We start from the raw sequence: 23,144 nt of genomic DNA, 5'->3' as shown, positions 1-23,144 counted from the left end.
TTGCACACAACAGTAAGTTTGCGATTTCACAATTTCTCTACGTCCTTTAGCTTCACTGTGATCTCTCCCACAGCTTGTCAGTACTGTACTCACAATCCCCTGCGTTGCTTGGACACACAGGCGGGGGGTAGAAAGGTAAATCTACGAAGGTGATCACACCACGGCAGCTCCACGCCACACCACACTGCGACTGGCTTGACCTAGGGGCGGTACGGGCGACAGGAGACACGGCACAGCACTGCAAATACTTCAGGTGCACACACTTTAATAATTCACACTCACCCACGGCAATCCACACTTCTTAGTGACAGTTAAGGCCCATACCTCCACTCAGAGTCAAGTACTTCACTGGGGGGGAGACGTTGCAATCGCTGCCACAGGTGGTGGTCTGGGTGTCACAGTTCCCCACACAATGGTCTGCGTGTCTTACACAGCCACACACTCCACACAAAATAGTTTACTGTCCGTTACTTCAAGCGGTTTCCCAAGCCGCTTGACTCCAGGAAAACCTCTGCTCAGAATCGTACTTCGCTGTAGCCTTGAATGCACATGTACACACACACCGGTAAGAATACACTTCTTAAATGCAATTCGTCTTCCTCCAAACCTGTTTCAATGACTCGGTTCTTCTGTTCTTTTTACTCCACAGATCTTCTCTTCGAGTCCGTATCCTCGGCTTCGCCACATCAACCCACCGTTAAAATTGTTTAACTTAATTTGTTATGTCAACTTATCCCAGGTCAAAACTTAAAATAGTAGGTTGTATTGGCTTGCAAAACCAAGCTGTTTTAACTTCATGATGCATTTTTACAGTGTACATTACGAAACATACAGAACAGTGGTACTATAGGAATAGATATGAGAACAACTGTTGTAAATTATCAAGTCAATGTCTGTATTTGATGCTAAATTAATTCACCATAAATTAAATAATAAATAACTTTAGCATTGTCATTAAAATGCCATTAAAAATATAATTAAAAGACTCTGCATGAGAAGCATGATTGATTTACCCTGAAGTACAGATAATGATTTCCAGACAATTCAACATTGTGTTTTGGTCAATCATTAAAAAATTATAATGATTACTTAAACGGCCAACTCGATAAATATGAGGTAGACTTGGTCCCATTTTATCATTTTCAAAAATGCATGACTTAATATGAGTGTCTAGGTAAGACTGAATTATTTTTATTTTATTATTTTACTTAACTTGCTTTGTATTTTTTTACAGGACTGATAAATTATGTCTCTTTTCCTTTAAAATACTTTAAAGTAAACGCCTCAATCATGTTAATTGTAGACTTACTAAAAATAAATGATATTGTTTCTTCTAATCTAAGCAGAGCATGAAACTTAATGAAACATGATGGATGATGATGCAGATGTTGCTGTTGTTGGCATTGGATGCCATTTCCCTGGAGGTAAATGTTACAACTGTAGTTTGTTATTTTGTTTTGTGTTTAAATGAACTGGTATAACAGTGTAGCCTAACTTATTGTACTTTAGGTGAAGGACTTGAAAACTTCTGGCAGGTTCTTCTTCATGGAAAGAACTGTGCCGTCCAAATACCAAATGAAAGATTTGACATCTCTCAATGGTACGATTCAGATGACAGTAAAGCAGGAAAGACATATACAGCAAAAGCAGCACTCATTGATGGGTAAGTTTTCAGTTCTGATTCTCTTATACTGTACCAAGAAATCAATATATAACTACAAATAAAAGTCAATTAACAAAATTATGGTAATTACAGTATAAGAACTTTTGTATCCTTGCATTTCATAGGAAGAGCTAGCTGCTATAAGTTTGTCTAGCAACTTTTGAATCTTTGATTTAATATTTGCTTTTATTATTCATTTTAAAAGATTAATTTGAAAGAGAGAGAGTAAAGAAAGATTATTTTGAAGTAAAGATTTGTTTGAAAAAGTAAAGTAGAGTTTGTCATGGCACAATATTTAAGAAATCAACCCACACTGTAAAAAATATGCAGCATGAAGTTTAAACAACTTGGTTTTGCAAGTCACTTCAACCTACTATTTTAAGTTTTTGCTTAAAAAAAAATGACATAAATTATAAAATCAAGTTGAAATTGTTTAATTGATTAATATGTTGATTTGCCAAAAACGCTGCATGTCTTCCTTTTAATACTGTGCAGTTTAAATGAGTTTGACCACAAGTTCTTTGGGATCACTGATGCTGAATCGACGAACATGGATCCTCAGCACAAACTTTTGCTGCAGTGCACCTACAGAGCACTAGAGGATGCTGGGATACCAATGGAAAAGGCCAGTGGAACAAGAACAGGAGTGTTTTTAGGTGAGGTATATGAGTAATATGTAGCTATAAGATACGTTAAATTGTACTTTTATGGGTTGATATGCTATTGAAGTGGATATTTTCATGTTTTGATTGTTGGATTAATAGATTAATCCCACTTGACATAAATTTTCTAATTCCATGGAAAGTCTCTTCTGTGCATTTTTTGCATGTCTAGCCCAGTAAAATGCACTACTTATCCTAACGTTACGCCTGATGTCCATGTTTTGATGAGTTTTCGATAAGTACTTCATAGTTACGGAAATTAGTACTACAATAAATGTCAAACTAAAAACATATACATAAATCAGCACTACAGCGCTGTCCCCTAATGTGCTGCCATTTTAACAGAGGTTTGCACCATAAATGGTGCACTTAGCGCCACAGATTATAAACACTATAACAGTGTTAATTTAGTTAATTTTTATTTTTTGAAGCTGATTGTGTTTACAATGCGCAATATAACATGCGTTCATGTTTCTAGTTCAAAAAAAACTATTTTTCCACACAATTTAATAATAATAATAATAATAATAAACTTTATTTTCTATAGCGCCTTTAAAATTAGCATCTCAAAGCGCTACACAAGAGAAAAAAGAAACAAACAATTATACAAGCAATACATAAAATAAGTAAAATATAAAACCACACCAAATAGGAACATACTATCAGAATAAGTGAGTTAAAAGAGAGAGTTTAATTTTACGTAAAAACTACCCCAAAGAAATAAGCTTAAGGGAGGATTTAAAAACACTAAGCGATTCTGCTTGCCTAATTGGAGCAGGCAAGGAATTCCAAAGTCTTAGGGCAATTTCATCTGTCGCTCCATTACCCATAGATTTTAAACGGGTATGAGGAACAATTAAAAGGCCAGTTTCCGAGGATCGGAGAGCACGCACAGGGGTGTAGGCAACTAAAAGCTTGGTGAGGTAGTGAGGAGCCAAACCGTTTAAAGCTTTATATGTATACTGGTATACAGGTATATTGTACATGCATATTTTGTATATATGGTTTATTTACTTATATACTGCTGCTTTCACTGTCCCTTAAGATGGGCTGATGTCTTCCTTGTTCTATGAAGTCCCTCCTTTAGAAATACGTAAAGAGTTCTGATTGTGTAGTTTGTTTAGTGTGTTGTGATTCGACATAGCTTAGCTTATCCAGAGCCGTTTGAGCCAAAGCTGGCGGCTGGCATGTTTCTGTGGGGGGAGGTTAGTCAGAAACTCCTATTTTGACGTCATCCAACTGGGAAGTAGAGGGCTGTAGTCCAAACCGGTCGTTCACTGTAGCCTTTAAAAGGCAAATTCTGTTCAAGAAAATATATTGTTTGGCAGTGAACTTTGAGCTTTATCATTTTGCAGGTATTATTTATGCTCTAACAGAAACGAACTAAAGTTTGAAAAATTGGATCAGGAAAAAAGGGACCATTAAAAAAATACCAAAAAATATTTGTTAACAACCGTTCTTCTTAAGCCCGGTGCACACTGTGAGATTTCAGCCAGGATTTAGCTGTCTGGGACAAATTTTGAAATCCTAAACGATTTCTGGAATTCCAGGCTAAAATCTGCCGTATTTGATCGCTAGTTTGACATGTTCACAGACAGCCGATTAATGACCATTGCGATCAAAATTATCCTCCGACAAAATTCTGGCAGTGTCAGAAATTTTGAGATACAATCCTGCTGTGTGACATCTCCCTACGACAACCGGCAGCTCAATAACCAATAGAAGCACAGAACCCGATGACACAATTAGTGCGGCGACAACAACAAATCAATGCAGACAAATGTAAAAAAAAGAACCAGGTAGACTGTACAGCAGGAGGAGAAACTTGTGGAGTTATGGAAACAATAAAGAGTGTTTGTACAACGTGTCATCGCCACTGTACCATGATAGGATAAAAATGAAGCAGCCTGGAGAGAAATCGCGCTGGAAATTCAAATGCCAGGTACTCGTCTCCTTCGTTTTGTCTTCTTTTTATGCTCGAGACAAGTCATGATTAAAATGAACAGTAGATGTTGTTTCGGTTTGTTAGCCTTCGCTTCAGCTTGTGTTTTCCCAGCCGTCGTCAATCGATGACGTAAAACTGCGGATGCGTTCGTTTGCGTGCGTCCGATTTTTTAAACTCTTTAAACTCGTACAGTCTGAAATTGATGGAAACTGAGATCATATAGTGTGACATGGACTTAATTACGATCTTAATCGCACAGTGTGGCAAGCAACAATCATAAAAGACTATTTAAAATCGCACAGTGTATACCGGGCTTAAGACAAGATGATGAGACGAGATCATTAGATATTAACAGTGACTTAATCAGGATGCAATATCGTTGACAAGAAAACACGAGTAAAATGCAGTTAAAAAATTAAAAAAACCCAAAATCTCTCTTTATTTTTGTCAACATTAATTTCTGTTACGATCAGCTATAAATCGTGTATACCAGGGTTCCCCAAATCTTACCCTGGAGGGTCGGAGCACTACAGAGTTACGGTCCAACCCTAATCAAACGTACCCACCTGTGATTTTCTAGTGATCATGAAGGCCTTGATTAGCTTGCTCAGGTGTTTGATCAGGGTTGGAGCTAAACTCTGCAATGCTCCGACCCTCCAGGGTAAGATTTGGGGAACCCTGGTGTATACCGTGTATGCACAAAATAGACATAAAAATATGCATAAGCGATTTTCCACGTACATATCGGGATTTATAGAAAATAAACTTGGTGTAAATTAGTGGACACCTTGCTGCTGGTTCTAGCTAGCTTGTAATCTCAAATTTGTAAGTATAACTCAAATGGAGTATAAAGCGTTTTTACAACTTACCAGATTTTCCGACCTCCTCACTCACTTTCTTCCAAGCAAGATCCTTTTTATTTCTGTTTCTATAAAAGTACGAAGATGTGTCGTACAGCGGTTGGAACTGGATGATAATGAAATAAAATAAATAGCATTGATCTGGAGAAACTATCATAAGTAAATGATCCTCCAGCCCCAACCGAAAAGCAGCGATTTAGCATGGTATCACTCCAGCTCACCAGATGGGCATTGTCCATGAAATCCACCACATACTCCTCCAGAGACCGTCCATCCTGGAAGATGTTGAATAGGTGAAAGTCCTCCGGAGGAATCATGTTGTTTGTTGTTGATGGTCCGTTCTTCTCTTACATGTGCTGGGTGTATAATCCACTGACAATGACAAATATAAAATTAACATAAACTTTATTAAACACAAAAAGAGCTACGCTGGCATCACTGGGCAGAGAATGATTGCAAGTAGTGTGAATTGCGTACTATTCATTGTTTCGATCACTAAAGGGATTTTTTCAGATGTTATATAAAACAATAGCTTTTGTGATACTGATATTTTTACCACTGACATTTTAATATGCAGTTCCTCTCTTTTAGGTCTAATGAACAGAGATTTTGAGTTGGCCTCAATAAGAAAAAGCTCAAAAAGCATCAACCACACCTACAGTACTGGCACAGCGATGAGCATAGCTGCCAACCGCATCTCTTACATATTTAACTTTACTGGTCCCTCACTCTCCATTGACTGTGCCTGCTCCTCATCACTGGTTGCCCTTCACTTTGCTTGCCAATCCATGAAACAAGGTAGTGTTAAAAAATACATTAAACGCTTGTGAATAAATGTTTATTTTTGTTAGGTTTTTTTTAGAAATCATTTGAGGGACATTTTAAGTATCTATAGGACATTCATTTGCTGTGGTGGCTGATGCTTTTTTACACTGCCAGAAATAAAGAAATTAATGTCATTGTTAAAGGTGCATTGTGGGTTTTAGTGGCATCTAGCAGTGAGATCAACAGCTCAGTTCACAGCTCATAGCTCACCTCTTAGTTTTGAAACGCATATGGTAGCTGCTACAGGACAAACATGTCGCTGTCTGAGACAACATAGGGACAAAATGCGCGCTGCCACTTCTTGCCTTTAACAAGAACTATGTCTGTGGTCTTCCATTTCCTCACTATGTTCCTCACAGTGGACACTGACAGCTTACATCTCTGCAATAACTTTTTGTAGTTTATTTTAATACTACAAAACGACATAAAACAAACACAAGAATAAGTAATTTACTAAAGTATTAAGATTATATAAAAATATATGTGATTTAAGTTATGAAACTATATTTTTGACTAAACAGCTCTTAAAACTACATTTTATGACACAGAAAAAGTAATATTTTGAATATTGTGCATGCTTTAAGCTTCATTACCGTTGATGCAAAAATGCATTCTGGGATACTTGGCTGTCAGAAATCCACACAAGTCACCTCGTGATGCATCCTTGATAAAATGGGCGGGTCAAGAACACATCCGGGGATGTTATGTGAACTTGGCTTGATGCGACCTTTGATTTGAACAGTACTTGGGCCGTGACTGATGATGTCTTTACAAGTCCACAAGAACACAAGTACTGACAAGAATGCATATTGAGAAACGGCCCAATTGTGTGTTCCAATTAATGTGTGCTAAGTAGTTACAGGTATTCAAATCAACAAAATGACAAGGGTGCACAAATCCATGCACCTGTTTAATTTCATTTTGGTGCATATTGCACATTTTCTGTTGATCCAATAAACTTCAATTCACTCCTGAAGTATTACTGTGTCCTTCAATTATTTGATAGAAATGAAATCGCTGATGTAAACACACAAATATTTATAAATGAAAATCATAGAAATTGTCAGGGGTGCCCAAACTTTTGCTACAACTGTATTTGCTGAACTAATTTGCACTGCTCTTAATAAATTGCGTTGGTCATTATGGAAATCACTGTTTGCACCTGTGTTAAGTGTGCTTACAAAACACTTTTTTTTATTATTATTCCGCCCTAATTTTTGGCCAGCTCCAGAGTTGCTTGAGGACATGACATCACAGATCCATGTTGTTCTTCCTCCATATTGGATTGAACAGAAAAACAAACAAAAAAGATTCACAGGTCACAAATTTTGTCCGAACTTCACGAAACTGGACGTACGTGATCCTTGGACCAAACCTCACAAAAGTTACTAGAAGGATTTTTGATTTTCAGAAGCGTTTGCCTGTCACAACCCAAACGAAATGTGCGTCGAAGACGAAAGCAGGAAGTGGTCCATATCTCAGTAATGCTTTCACGTTTTGAAACCAAACTTTGTACATGTACTTGGGTCTCCAATGTGAGAATGAAAAACATAAAAAACATAGTTTTTCCCCAGCATTATTTACAGACATGTGTTCATAGGCGGTTCTGTGTTGCTGGCAGAGTGGGGAAGGGTCTGGCCTCTGTGTTGCTTTATTAGGGGCAGCAGAGTGCAAGTGCAAGCAGATGATCTCTCATTGAGATTGCGTGCTTGTTCTAGTGATGGGTCAACCCAGATCTTTTTAAAAATTTTGGGTTATTCTGAGTCACTCACTAAACTGATCTGGGTTGTGTGATTCACATGAGTCAGTCAAAAATGATTGGCCTTGAGGCTATGTTTAATAACAGATGGAGTTCTGTGTTTCCCCATATAACATTATTACTGACGCACAATCCTTTATCGCGCGTGAGGCAAGATGCCGCTTGTTCTGCATATCTCTTTAGTAAATAAGTTTCGCGGTCTACACGTGTGGCACTTGTATACTTACAAATACTTAAATTAAAATATATTTTAAATAGATAATTATATATTAATTTATTATAATAATATTTAAGTGAATAATTTTAATATATATATATATATATATATATATAAAATGTCAAGCAAATACTTTAATATTTTATATAAAACACTATACTATTTAGGAATTTAAATAAATAAACTACACTTTTATTATGCCACCGTAATATTTAATTTGGGCAATAAACTAAAGCACAGTATATGAAAAATAAAACTGATTTCATATGATCATAAGATATTCAAATATATATTAAATTGAACTTCACTTCTGGCTGTTGTTTTATACATGTGCTACAACTTTTTGGCATGTGCTACAAAATGGTAAACCTCTGTAGTACCACTGCAGTGATTTCTATAGAAAAAAAGGTAACACTTTAGTATGGGGAACACTTATTGATTATTAATTATGACATTTGCCTTAGTAAACTCCCAATTTACTGCTAATTAATAGCTAATAAGGTAGTTGTTGTAGACCAGGGGTCTCCAATACGTCGATCGCAATCGACTAGTCGATCGCAAAGGCAATGCCGGCAGATCGCACATAAGTTAACTGTATATGATGCTGCATGAGCATCGGAAAACAGAGGGCGAAATAGGCATTATTCACACCAAAAGCGTTTATGGCAGTTGCAGGTGCCTTTTTTTGAATTATATTCTATGGATAGGGAGTGTTTACGCGCTGTTTAAGCTATGTTTATGCGCGCTGAGCGCCTTGCGGTTTCTGCCGCTGGCCGCAGCACGCGCCTTTGAAGGAACGCTGTCCGCTCACCAGAGTGGAGAAGCGGCCAACGTCATTCGCGTCATTCCATTGTCCAATCGAATGAGGGGAGAGGCGGGCCTTACGTTGTGGTAATGGAAGTTTATAGTTGCTTTGAAGAACCGGACTCCACTCGCTCACTCTCTCCTGTGTTTCTTCACCTCTCATCCTCAAACAAGGTCAGAGCAAGCACCCTCTTTTTAAAGTTTCTGCTAATATGACAGTTAACAGCAAAAGAGCGCTCACGCTTCAATATTTGATTGACAAGATAGCTGACTCGGTGGTTGCCTAGCAATAGAAAGCCGCATCGCACTTCTGATACTGTTGTCTTTTCCTAGTTTGTTTCACTAAACTGCATCTCCGCTATTTTAAGCAGTACTTGACATGTACTCAATGACTTTTTCAACTCCTCAAAAAGAATGGAGTAGCCTAGCCTAATGGCAGTGTTGCCAGGTTTGCGGTTTTCCCGCACAATTGGGCTATTTTGAAAATACAGTTGTGGGAAAAATTTCGGAGCTGCGGGTTGCGGTTTTTTGGGCTAGTTTTATAATGTGCCGTGGCCACGAAAATGTTTATCTGTAGACTTATAAAATGAACGTTTTTGTTTTCCTAATGTGCATTTATCCCATAAGCAATTCATGTCAACCCAAGGACAGCTGCAGCGTTAGGAAGTCAGTGGAAAAGTGAGTGGAGGGGCGCGTTTTGCTCTTAATATCACGTCAGAAACAAGAAATTCCCTTACGTAAGGGGTTACGTCTATACTGAGAGGATATTTACAGACCACGTGAACCCATCTTTGTATTATCTTTTCAAGTTAAATAGAACATTTTAAATACGTAGATAGTATGTTAAAAGGGGAGAGTTCATAAGTTGTCATTGGGCTGGAAATTTTTCTTGGACCTGCAACCCTGCCTAATGGGGACAGCCTTTAATTCAATGTAGAGATATGCAGTATAGTCCTAATACACTTTTAAATTGTCATTAAAAAATGTAACTGTGTTTTTTAGCAGGTAGATTGTGTCGGCTTTATCATTTTAAAAGTAGATCACCACACAAAAAAGTCTGGACACCCCTGTTGTAGACGTTAGGTTTAGGTATTGGATTGGGTTAAGGGATGTAAAATATGGTCATGCAGAACAAGGCATTAATATGTCCTTTATAAGCACTAATAAACCGCTAATATAAGCTAATAAGACACTAGTTAAAAGTGAGAATTGGTCCCTATGCTAAAGTGTTACCGAAGAAAACTATTAACTGAAATTACAATGACATTATTTTCTTTATGCATTATTTGTTTTGGCTGTTTAAAATGATGTAAACATAGGGACATGGCTAAAAAAGCTTTGCGGTACAATAAGTAGGAAAGGTAGTCACACATCTGTGGCTAGAAAGTGTTAAATTCCGGGCACCATATGACATGACACTATAAAAACAAAGGCAATATTATATTATATTTTATTATAAAGACAATATTACACAAACAATATGTAGACAGTCATCACCCATCACCATTAGTGCTATAATTGATATGATAGGAACGTATTGAAACCAAACTCTGTACATGAACTTGGGTCTCCAATATGAGGATGCACAACATAAAAAAACATTCTAAAATGTTACGCCGCCAAACAGGAAGTCGTTCATATCTCAGGTACACTTTCACATATTGAAACCAAACTTTGTACATGAAGTTGGGGCTCCAATGTGAGGATGCACGAGATAAAAAAACAAAATCGGCAGCACCAGAGCAAGCACATTTTCGCAGTTCATCCAGAAATGCATTTTCTAGTTTAATTTGTGCTTTTTTAGTAAATAATCTGCATATTTTCCACTCCCATTTGTGCTTTTTGGAATTGTGCTCTCATGCTCTCCCCATTTAGTAAATCTGTCCCAAAATATTGACACCTGAGATAACAGTATGGTTAAAAACGTACCTTTTAATGATAAGGTTGACATTTGAATGGGTTTGGCCTTATGATCAATTATTTTGCGAATATATAATTCACTTATGTTTAATATAAATAGCCCTTCTTCTCTAGATAACTTTATGTGGAGGCACCGCTACTATTAGTTTGTCTGAGAGAGTTCTATTAGGTGCTTAGCCAAAATTATGATAGTCCAAGATGTTGATATTTTAATTTTTGTATTGTGGCATTGTGGCTCTGCTCCTCTTAACAGGTGACTCTGAAATGGCTGTGTGTGGGGGTGTGACTTGTATACTGGAGCCTAAAACTTTTGTGGCTCTCTCCAAGGCAAAGATGATCTCCCCTGAGGGCACCAGTAAACCTTTCAGTAGCAAAGCAGATGGATATGGAAGAGGTGAAGGCTGTGGTGTTGTTCTGCTGAAGCCTTTAAAAAAAGTAAGCAAAAGACTGTAATTTACTTTTACTCCAAAATTTTACTGTCCACTATATGTAACAACTATATCGTTAGCCTCATAGCATAATTGCTAAAAGTTATATTTCAATGTTTTTGGAAAACAAGAAAAAAACACAATATTTAGAAATCACATTATGCAATTATGCTAAGGCAGATAGTGTTTTTGGATACTAATAAGTGTTGTGCTTGGCTAAGGACATAGGCAGAAAGGCAGGATGATGCAGCAGCAGTGGAAGGACAGTAAAAGTAGGCAGATACCAATATTTGGCCAAAAAAATGATTTAGGCAATTATGCTATGAGGCTAACGATATGTGGTCTATATTTTGACAGGCTCTCCAAGACCATGATCATATTTGGGGGATCATTAGCAAAACAGCAGTAAATCAAGATGGCCACACTGTTAGCCCAATCACCAAACCATCTATGGTACAGCAGGAGGACCTACTTAGAAAAATCTACTCAACAGACACTGACCTGACTAGTGTACAGTACATTGAGGCTCATGGGACAGGGACTCCAGTTGGAGATCCAATAGAGGCAGGTAGTATTTCAAAAGTCATTGCCAAAGCAAGACCCAATGCATCTGGACCACTCCTCATTGGTTCTGTTAAGAGCAACATTGGACACACAGAATCTGCAGCAGGTGTTGCTGGGCTCATAAAGATTCTTTTGATGATGAAGCATGAAATCTTTGTACCATCAGTGTTTTACTCAGAAGAAAACTCCAGCATAGACACAAAATCTCTTAACCTGAAAATCCCGACCACAAAAGAGAAATGGATCAGTAGTCATAATGCAGTGAGAACTGCTGGAGTCAATAATTTTGGGTTCGGTGGAACAAATGCACATGCAATTATCAGACAGTATGTTCAGTCAAAAAAAACAAGAGCTCAGATCAGTAAAACACGTCAGTTCTTCGTGCTCTCTGCAGCCTCAGAAAAGTCCATGAAAAATGTAATTGAAGACACCACAAAGCAGATTAGTGCTGGGACAATAAGGGATTTACAAGCTTTACTGTACACATCTGCTTGTAGAAGAAGTCACTTGAAACACAAATACAGGAAAGTATTTCAGACATCATTTTTGACAGACCTGAAAGTGACACTTACTGCTTCTCTACAGAAAAAACTGGAACCATCAAAGACAGACTCCAAGTTAGTTTTTGTGTTTTGTGGAAATGGTGTAACTTACCGTGGTATGTGCAGACACCTTCTAAACAAGGAGTCTATTTTCAGGGAAGTCATCATGAAGATTGAATCTATAATGCAAGATTATACAAATCTGAACCTGGTAGAGAAGTTGGAAAGTGAATCTGATGATTTTTCTGACCCAAGTGTTGTCCAACCTCTCCTGTTTGCTATTCAAGTTGCTCTTGCCAGCCTTTTGAAGCACTGGGGCGTCAGTCCTGATGTTGTTCTTGGACACTCCATTGGAGAGGTCGCTGCAGCTCATTGTTCTGGTTTGTTGTCACTTGAAGATGCAGTAAAGATCATCCACTACCGCAGTTCTTTGCAAAGCACTGTGACAGGAGGGAAGATGCTGGTTGTCAGTAATATGGCTGTGTCTGAAATCTTGAAACTCCTTCCATCTTATTCAGGAAGTGTTTGTCTGGCTGCTTACAACAGTCCACAGTCATGCACTCTCTCAGGAGATGCAGATGATATTGACAGAATGCATCAAAATTTAAGCAACTCAGCAAGAGGAAAAGATATTTTCCTTCACATTCTGGATGTACCTGCCGCATATCATAGTCACAAGATGGATCCCATTGTATCCAGAGTGAAAGAGAATATAGGCTTATTACAAGAACACAGTCTGGTGGCTGAATTGTTTTCCACAGTGACAGGTGAAAGTTTGTGCTCCTCAGATTTTACTACTGGTGAATACTGGGCAAGAAATATCAGAGAACCTGTTGCATTTGAACAAGCGTTGAGGTCAGCAGCTAAAAACAAGAGGAATGTGATCTTTGTTGAGATTGGCCCAAGAAGATCTTTGCAGAGGTACATCACAGAGACTCTGGGAAATGACATCACTGTGCTTCCTTCAGTGCAGCCAGAAAAAGATCATGAGACAGCCCTTGCTACTGTATCCAAACTGTTTGAGCATGGAGTGAACGTGGACTGGGAAATGTTCTATAAAGGTTTTGAGACTGAACCAATTCCTTACCCACAATATCAGTTTGATAATGTGAAGAAAGCTGTGTTTTTCTCCGAATTCCAGTTGGTTGGTCCTACCAGCAACCACCCAGTAATTACACAGCACAGTGCAGACAGCTCTGTGTTTAGCTGTGATTTATCATCTGACTCAGTAGCTTTCCTCCAAGACCACAAGCATAATGGTGTTGCCATCCTCCCAGGAGCATTTTATGCCGAGTTGGGCCTAGCAGCTTTCATGGTATATGCAAAACCAAAGGTTCCACTAAGTTCTCTGCAGCTTAGCATCACATTCCAGAACCCATTTGTATTCACTCAGAATGCTCCAGACATGAAAGTAGAACTGGATCCATCAGACAATTTTGCACAGAACACGTGTGATTTCAACATACAGTCTACATCTGCTGTCTATGCATCTGGCACAGTAGAGGTAAAACCAAACAGAGTACCTGAAGAACAATTCATTTCCTTGGACACCATCTTCAAAAGATGCACAAAGATGATGAGTACTGAAGAGCTCTACAAGTATCTTAGTCATGTTGGTTTTGAATATGGCTCTGTCTTCAGAAATGAGACAGATGTTTATTGTGGGAAAGAATTTATGGAGTGTTTATCTGTTATGAAGATTCCGAAGGAGTTGTTGCCCCAGCTACATGACTATTACATTCATCCTGTCATCTTGGATTACATGCTGCAGCTTTCTATAGGAACTGTATTACAAAGGCTCTCACCAAGACCTCTGTTTCCTGTACAAATAGGTAGCTTGACTGTATTTGAACCAATGCAAGAGGAGATGTTTGTGTACTTAAAAACAGTACACGTGGAAGAAGATGGTTTTAAAATTTGTGGCTGCTTAACCAACGAACAGGGTAAGGTTTTGGTTGAGCTCAGGCATGTGCGAATCAGAATGCTAGGTAGTCACTATCGGGTAGTTAAAGAATACTTCTACCACAACAGCTTAAGCACCATCTCTGAAGATGCCAAATTGGATACATCAATCAAGGCACTGGTCTTTACTGATGAAGTAGGAATTTCTGAAGGTTTGCAACAGTACTTGCACTCAGCATCTAAATATGTAAGTTCCTCACAAAGCAAAACTCTTCTGGAATGTGGACTTGAACCTGTTTTGTTAAACCTGAAAATTTCAAGTATAAAGAAAACCTTCCAGGACATTTTGTTTATTTGGGGTGATGCAGATCTAACCTCTTGCAAAACAGAGATTATCTTGGATAGCATAGCAACATGTTGTGAGATTTTCAGAAGGATAGTTGCATATCTAAAAGAAGTTCATTTTCCAGGTGCTATCAGAGTAATAACCCATAGGTCCTCTGAGAGCCTAGTGGACCACATCAGTCCTGGGTTTGTAATGTTGGGCATGACAAGAGCATGTGCAGCTGAGCTGTCAGAACTCTCCTTTCAGTTGATTGACATGGACTCTGTCTCCTCTAAAGACATCAGAGCATTGGTTCAGGTCCTCAGTTCATACCCTTGTAACAAATATCCAGAGCTGGTGGTGCAGGATGGTAAGATTCTGAAACCTGAAATCACCCGCACACCATTGCTAAACATGGAAAGCCCTAAACAAAGCATTCATATGTCGAATAATGAAACCAGTTTCTTGCAAACATCTGATCCATTTGAAATGAGAAATATATCAGCTACTCCAGTTGATAATTCCATTGAACCAATATCTGAAAAAAACATTGAAGTTCAGCTCAGTAAAATTTGTGTGCATTCATCTGACTACTTTCCAGTCAGCATCTCTGACTTCACTTACGGCCACACAATGTATTGGAACAAACACACAACCCAAAACCATAAGCTTTTAGCTCTTGATTTCAGCGGGGTTGTCACAGCTGTGGGAAAAGATGTCAGGAAACTGAAGGTTGGTGACAATATTGTTTGTTGTTATCCTGTTGCTGCAAGCTCCAAAGTTGTTCTTCCAGCAGCTGTTTGCTACAAAGCAAAAAAACTTTCATTTCTGAAGGACAACCCCTGTGTCTCCTTTATAGTACTGGCCTGGAAGATCTTGCATGAGGTTTTACCCAAAGCCAAACAAAAAAACCTGGGAATTTTCTCATCTGTTCCTGACTCATCTCTGATAAAGGTGTTAACAGCTACTACACAGAGATCAGGTTGGGATGTCAAAGTAAGCACACAGGCAGATCAGCTTGCACATGATTTCAACAAGGTTAATGTAGCCGTCCTCATTCCTCCATATAATAAGGAGATAATTGAAACAGTTAACAATGTAGCTGTCATCAAAGATGTTGTTCTTGTTTATGACAACCAGCCAAATCTACCAGTAGATCCAAAAACTTTTGGAGGTTCAAATAAAGTCCACATTCATTATCTTTACATGTCCCAAATAATGCAGCAATGCTCTTTGGAGGTACAGATGCCACACATCTACCACTGGCTGAAATCTGTGCATTTGGACAGAAAGTCCTTGGCTTTGGACACAACAATATTTCAAAGAGTGAAATCTCACGACATTGATCTTCTGTTTGTGAAAGAATCTGAATCATACTTCAGATGCCAGATTCTTCCCATTATAACACTGAATAATGATGCTAAGAAGCAGCTGTCAGACATTACAGTGATGCCTAAACAAAGTCTTTTCCAGAAAGGATCTGTCTATATTGTCACAGGTGGCCTTACAGGGCTGGGATTAGAGACAGCGCTGTTCATTGCTAAGAAAGGAGGGAACATTGCAATTTTTTCTAGGAGTAAACCAAACACTCAGCTTCAGCAAGAAATACAAAATGTCAGTGATCATTACGGGTCTGTCATTAAGTGTCTACAGTGTGATGTTTCCCTATCAGAGCAAGTTCAACAGGCAATTGTTCAGATTGGAAAACTTTTTCCATCCAGTCCAATCAAAGGTGTTTTTCACAGTGCAGTTGTCCTCCATGATGGGCTCATTGAAAATCTTGACAAATCTCTTTATGAGAAAGTTATGAGACCAAAAGTGAACGGAGTGATAAACCTTCACCATGCTACTAAACACTGCGATCTGGATTACTTTGTGTGTTATTCCTCCATCTCTGCCTTTATTGGAAATGCATCTCAGACAAACTATGCAGCTGCTAATACATTCCTGGACTCTTTCTGCCAGTACCGCAGAAACATTGGACTTCCAGGACAGTCAATCAACTGGGGGGGTTTGAATCTTGGCCTTCTGTTGAACAAAGATCATTTCAAAAAATTTCTAGAGGCAAAGGGAATCATGCTTATGGAAGTCCCAGAAATTCTCGAAAGTCTTGAACAGAGCATCAGGATCAACAAACCTCAACAAGTTATATGCAAGTTCAACTTTAAAAACAACTGGAATAATGTCCTCAGTCAAAACAAGTCTTTGAATGCACGCTTGTCCAGACTAGTAGAGGAAGAGGTGAGCAAGGCCAGAATGACCTTATCCAGATCTGAGCGCACCATCACTTCACCACGTGAATATATGATGTCAATGATCAGTGAAACGACTGGCGTTGAATTAGATGAGCTGAATGATGATGCTCATCTTGTCGACTTAGGCATTGATTCAATGCTAGCGATGACTCTTCAAAATCATCTCTTCATTGATAAAGCTGTTAGTGTCCCTCTGGTCACTCTACTGGATCCAAACAGCACACTGTCAACTCTCATCAAAATCCTGGAGGGAAACCCTGTAGAAGACTATAAGAGCACAGATGAAAGCATATCCACATACCTTTAATGATTGTTGGATTCCTCCAAAGCAGTCTCTCTTTATTTTTATTGCTAAAACAATTAATTTAGCTGCATTTTTTTTCTTATTTTATCTTGACATACCAGGAAGTCTATTGTTTCTGGATAGGACCTACCTATACTCCTGCTACTTTTATAGCAGGTCATGTGATTAAAATATCATCCCAACCAATGCTTTTAAACATATGGGAACCTATTTTAACGATCTAAGCACATGGTCTAAAGCACGGCACACAGTCTAAAAGGGTTGTTCCTGTACTCGTAATGAGTAATGGGTGTGTTTTGGGCGTAATGTGCAATAAACCAACAAGAGTCTCATCTCTCATCCCCATTAAAAGCCAGCTACGCTTGTGCCATGACGATTCCCTATTCAGATTGGGGAATTTGTAAACTGAAAAACTAAGTGGAGCAAGACCACCACCAGTTTAAAATTAATGTTAAAAATTCTGTTGTTTTTATTTGTATTGAAATTATTTTTTATATTAAAACCTTTAAAATTTGGTTTCTTTCAGTCATGGAAGTAAAAATAGCAGGCATTTAATTGCTGCAAATGTATGTATAGCCTACATGATGAATGTAATCTCAAAGAATAATTTACAAATATGCAAGAAAAGGCTTGTAGTCTAAAAATACTTTATTTGTAACAAACAGGAGATAAACAATTTACAAACGTGTGGAGAGCCTTCAGCACTCGGACAGCACCGTGAGTGTTTTGAGAAGCATTACTTACAGTTTTTCTCAGTCGCTTTGGTACATTTCTCGAATCATACTCACAATTTGCAAAACAGTAAGTGCATTTCTCAAAACAATTCGTACAAATAACAAAACACCATGGATAACCTGCAAAAGCCACTCTCTTACTCAAAATCCTCAGTTCATCTCTCAAAAGTAAATATCTGTGTCAATGAACATGTCAGTGCCATCAGAATGACAAGTCATTGTGTCATTGTGTACGGATAAGACAGTCAAATTGTTTTGTCATGTTGTCAATATAACAGTTTACTCTGAAGTGATTTCCTGATGTAAACTATGGCTAAAGTTTTGATGACAATTATTGTCAATTGTAGGTTACACCTTAGTGTATGTGTGAGTGTAATTGCAAGAGAATGGACAAGTTTCAAATTTACACTCTTACTGATTGTACTGTATTGTATTGACAGAACATGTCATTGAGATAAAGAAATGAAAAGACAGCACTGAATAGCACACACAAAAAACCTAAAGAAGAAATGTGAACATAGGACAAACTGTACATACTGTGCTGTAGAAATTACATTAAGGAATTACAATCTTCCTACACCTCTTGACGATCCTGTCTGTTGGGCCACAAATTCTCATCCACATCACAACGAACGTCTTCTCTTGCAATGCAGCATGGAAATAATCTTTTTAAGTGTCTTTTCCAGCCTCTGCAGGCATTTGCTGTGATGTCGTCACATGCTGCATCCATGGCAGCCAGAAGGGTCATTTGTCTATGTGGCTGACGATCATATACTTTCCATCTCCATGCTGAGGAATGGAGAGTAGGGTGGGAGGAACTCCATCAGCATCCTGTCATGGGCAGCAAACCATTGCCTGATGATGTTGGAACGATGGAAACTGACATTGTCCCAAACGATCACATACTTTGGCAGGTAATCTCCAAGCTGACCCCTCTCTTGTTCAGGGATGAGATCCCTGTAGAGAGTGTTTAAAAAGGTGACAAGACGCTCTGTATTGTATGGCCCAATAATGGGAATGCGTCAGCACACCATTCTCAGAGATTGCAGAACCCATGGTTATGTTCCTGCCCCGTTGGCCTGGCACATCAACTGTAGCTCTGTGGCCGATGATATTTCGACCACACCTTCTACGTTTCGTTAAGTTGAAGCCAGCTTCATCCATGTAGATGAAGTTGTGCGGTGGCTCACTTGCTTCCAGTTCCATTATACACTATATCCAAAAGACACAAAATGAGTTTTATGAATTACATGCATTTTCATTTTGGACAAGATACAGTTACATCAAATGTATACAGTACATATTTGCTATGGCTGTATAAAAGAAGATGCAATGTGTAAAGTTCACACTTACTGTACTCTATATCACTACACAACATTGGTCACCAATCCTGGTCCTGGAGGGCCGGTGTCTCTGCAGAGTTTAACTCCAACCCTAATTAAACACACCTGAAGCACCTTAATTAGCTGCTTCAGGTGTGTTTGATTAGGGTTGGAGCTAAACTCTGCAGAGACACCGGTCCTCCAGGACCAGTACTGGTGGCCGTTGCTATACAATGTTGTACTGTTTGTTTACTCTGAGGTACAGTTGCTGCTTGCTCATACATGTTTTACCTGTACATATTGGTAACGCAGCTCCTTCACTCTTTCACCATTTCTTTCAAACGGAACAGTGTAGAGCTGCTTCATATTCATTTGGTGTCTTTTCAGCACTCTATCAATGGTTGAGATGCTGACTGTTTGGATGTTTTGAAAGATGTTGTTGTCCTCTATAATGGCACTTTTTATCTCCCTTAGTCTTATTGCATTGTTTTCTATTACCATGGTGCAAATGGCCTCCTCCTGTTCACGTGTGTCTACCCCTGTAAACTTGTCTTGCAGTTCTATGTGGTTAAAAAAATTTGTAATGAAAGTACAGTGTACAATGCCTATTGTTAGATTACATACCTTTTCTGTTGACGAAAAGTCTGAATAATTGAGGACCCCCTTGTTCTTCCAACATTTGGCTGCACCCTTCGACCAGCCTCGGCCATTGTAAGCCCATGATTGAGACATGGCTAAGAGTGTGGCTCTAATCTCATCAGTAAAGCGCATATGTCCTCGGCCTCTTCTTCCTCTTCCTTGGTTTTGCCTTCCAAATCCTCCACCATGCAGCCTCACTCCTCTTCCTTGTCTTCTCTCTGGCTGTTGACCCTGTCCAATTCCTTGTCCTTCCATTGTCAAACATTGTAACATTGAGTGCGTTTACATGCACAGTCTTACGGCAATTATGCTTAATAAACTGATAACACGTGGGGTCATGTAAACGCGTAAAACTGTTTTCTTTAATCGGAGAAAGCTCATAAACGGCGTAAGCAAAAACCGATCGGCACAGGTAGTTTTTTGCCAATTACGCCGATTTCGCGTGGCATGTAAACACCTTAACCGGCTTTCTCACGGTTTTGTCCATGTGCGCATGTCTCCGCGTATGAGAGATAAACGTCACACGCGGAAGTAAGCGCAAAGTAACGCATAAAAGTCTCCGCTTGACTAAAGCAGTTGGCAGAGAAACTGTGAAAATAGAAGCTTATGTTACATTGACAGGTTCTGTAGACACGAGAAGAGATACAACAGTACAGCTTAAGACAGATATTCCGTTGGCTTTTTGATCGACTATTATGTACTATAGGTGGTGACGTCACTGCCTGCAAGAAAACTGATAATTCTTCAAGTCCCATGTAAACGCAGTTGTCTGCATAGCCGGGTTATTGATTTGCATGTAAACGCATGAAAACAGTTTTCTGTAATAAGCAGATTTTTGATAGTTATCCGCTTATTCTGTGCATGTAAACGTACTCATTCTGTTGCTCCGGCTATATTTATATATATATACACCTGCTAGTTGATGCTTCATTAGAAGCACCTTTGTTAGAGAAAGTCAAGATTCACCTGGGAGCAATTTACCAATTCAGGACAGATTTAGAAAATAGTCTAATCGAAATATAGAAAGTATTGAAATATGCTTGACATATTGGGCCCTATCTTGCACCCAGCGCAATTGACTTTGTCAGTGACGCATGTATCATTCGTATTTTGCGCCGGCGCACAGCGGGGTTTTTCCCTCCACAGATGCACGTCAGCAAACTAGGGAATGAACTTGCGCTCCCTGGGCGGTTCAGCGCAAAAAGGAGGCGTGTTGCGGCGCAAACCATCTCTTATGCTATTTTGCAGTTTCAAAAAACAATTGCGCTACTAACCAAAAAAAACTAGTCTAAAGTCAGTGGCGCGTTGCGCGTGGTTCAATATGCTATTTTAAGGGCGCATGCTTGACCATAATGTATAGCGTGCACAACGCGCATTGCTTATCTAATCTACACAGATGCAACAGTTATTTTTGCAAATCATAAATTGTTACAATAAAAAATATTAATACATGAGATAAGGGAAATCATTAAATCATAAATTGTTACAATAAAAAATATTAATACACGAGATAAGGGGAATCATAGTGGTGAGCATTGTGGTGATAGTTTTTATTTATTCTCATGCAAATAACGATTAAAATATTTTCATAACTTTGTTGTGTGGCTGTATTACGTTTATTTTATGTAAATAATAATTAAAATGTTTTCATAAGAAACCTTAATGTATATGAACTTGATTTGTAAGAGTACTTTGGGGTTGGACCTTGCTTGCGTTTCTTGGGTCCGATTTCAAAGCCCCCAAACCCTTTCAGCGGTGAGGGTGGACGCAGCGATGTCCTCTGCTGGCGTCAAGTCCTGAGGCAGATCCACCTCCCGTTACACGGCGTGCCCGATTTATGCTGGCAAGCGTGGGATTCCCCCGTACAAGGACGTCGGTCTCCTCGGCTGTGAACCGCTCCTGGCGTGCGCCTGGTAAATCTGCATAATAATAGCAACCCGCCATGGAACTTGCGCCCTTGCGTTTAAAGGGAATGTTGGCTAGCGTTCTGATTGGTTTATTTGACGTTACGCCCAAACAACACCTATGAATAATGAACCTACTTCAGACCAACCCCTTATTGATTTGCGCCCGGCGCAAGAGTTATTTCTCACGCCGGGAAAATAGCAACAGCGCCCAAGATCCGCCCACAAACTCACTTGCGCGTTGCGCTTCGCACTTGCGTTTCAGATCGTTAAAATAGAGCCCATTATGATAACTTGTTCAACCATTTTGCATGTAAAGACTTATGCTATGATATGAACATGTGTCTAAATGTTGCGAGGGATGAGACTATTCAACAGACACCCATTATAATACATTTTGATCAAAAAAGACATAAGCAATCAATAATGTAGGAAAGAACAGAGAATTGTACATAATCATTTGCATGGATGTGGAAAGCATTTGCAACTTGTTCAAAGAAATGAGAAACTGCTTTTTTGATGTGCACAAGTGACACAATGATGTGAGAATTGAACATGCAGTTTTGAGAATTTCAATTCTGAAATGTAGCAAAGCGACTAAGGAAAAACTGTGAAAATGGTTTTCATCTCATCATATCCACAGGTACAAAGTCATCATATACAATAAATCCATGGGGTAGCATTAAAAAAAAAAAACATTTAAAATAGATGCTATATTTGCATTTGTTTTAAAGCAAAATATTTAATTAATCACCAAGCTACAGGTGAAGCAGCTCTTTACGCCTTCTAACGCCTCTTAATCGATCCTCATTTATGTCCAATTTATGAGACTCAATAATATCTTACATTTGAATCATTTATTTTTTTATGTTTAAAAACTTTTGTGTGCTTTAAATTTGTGTAATAAGCAAATGTGCTTTGTCGTCTTATATAAGCGCATATTAATGCACTCTTTACATAACAACAGTATTGGGCATAGTTGCCTCAAAATAGCAACGCGCCAACAATGCGCCTGAACACACCTTGTTTTCAGACCAGAACGCCCATGAGCAGCCAAATCGGTGCAAATGCATTTGCTATATTAACAACGTGATGCTGGACGGGAAGATGATAACTGCGGCGCTGAAACTAGCAAAGAAACTCTTGTTGCTCATTACACTGCACGCTGGGTGTATGATAAGGCCTTTAGACTGCAGACTTGTTATTTTCTTCTTCAGTTTTTCCTTTATATGTACTTAATTATTATCTTTGTTTTTTTTTTGTTTTTGGTTCTTGTGCTGAGATTGCACTATGTATAAAATAAATATAGATGTATTCAAGTGCATACTGATCAGATTAATTTTAAAATAGCTTTTTGTGTCTATGTTTAATATAGTTGATTGTATGGAGTGCTTCCTTGATGATTGGATTGTAACGTTAGCTTTTATCTGGCTATGAAGCTTGTAAACCTTTTAAATTTCAAGTTGATCTCACAGGTAACAACACAGATTTAATGAAATCAATTCAAGTGTTGAAATCTTTTGAGTAAAAGTATTTCCAAGAATTTTATTTACGTGTTTTTAGTATGTTA

The 23,144-nt window shown here is 38.6% G+C and overlaps 1 protein-coding gene across 1 annotated transcript; it reads left to right on the top strand.

Annotated features, from left to right (window-relative positions):
- The first annotated feature begins 1,149 nt into the window (after positions 1–1,149).
- On the top strand, positions 1,150–19,069 carry LOC135728173 (phthioceranic/hydroxyphthioceranic acid synthase-like). Its single transcript, XM_065246315.2, has 7 exons — positions 1,150–1,174; positions 1,347–1,424; positions 1,510–1,663; positions 2,159–2,319; positions 5,722–5,928; positions 10,909–11,090; positions 11,441–19,069. The coding sequence occupies exons 2-7, from the start codon at positions 1,367–1,369 to the stop codon at positions 16,976–16,978; spliced, it is 6,300 nt and encodes a 2,099-aa protein (XP_065102387.2). The 5' UTR covers positions 1,150–1,174; positions 1,347–1,366; the 3' UTR covers positions 16,979–19,069.
- The last annotated feature ends 4,075 nt before the right edge of the window (positions 19,070–23,144 follow it).

Source organism: Paramisgurnus dabryanus, chromosome 13 (genome assembly GCF_030506205.2).
Source record: "Paramisgurnus dabryanus chromosome 13, PD_genome_1.1, whole genome shotgun sequence".
In the NCBI taxonomy this organism is placed as follows: domain Eukaryota; kingdom Metazoa; phylum Chordata; class Actinopteri; order Cypriniformes; family Cobitidae; genus Paramisgurnus; species Paramisgurnus dabryanus.
Note: the sequence above shows the minus strand (reverse complement) of the source record. Positions and strands in the feature narration are given on the sequence as shown.

Excerpts from the sequence above, each read along its gene's own strand:
- LOC135728173 (XM_065246315.2), top strand. The coding sequence starts at position 1,367 with ATGATGGATGATGATGCAGATGTTGCTGTTGTTGGCATTGGATGCCAT. Across the intron at positions 1,664-2,158 it reads AAAGCAGCACTCATTGATGG|TTTAAATGAGTTTGACCACA; the intron begins GTAAGTTTTCAG and ends AATACTGTGCAG. Across the intron at positions 5,929-10,908 it reads TTGCCAATCCATGAAACAAG|GTGACTCTGAAATGGCTGTG; the intron begins GTAGTGTTAAAA and ends TCCTCTTAACAG.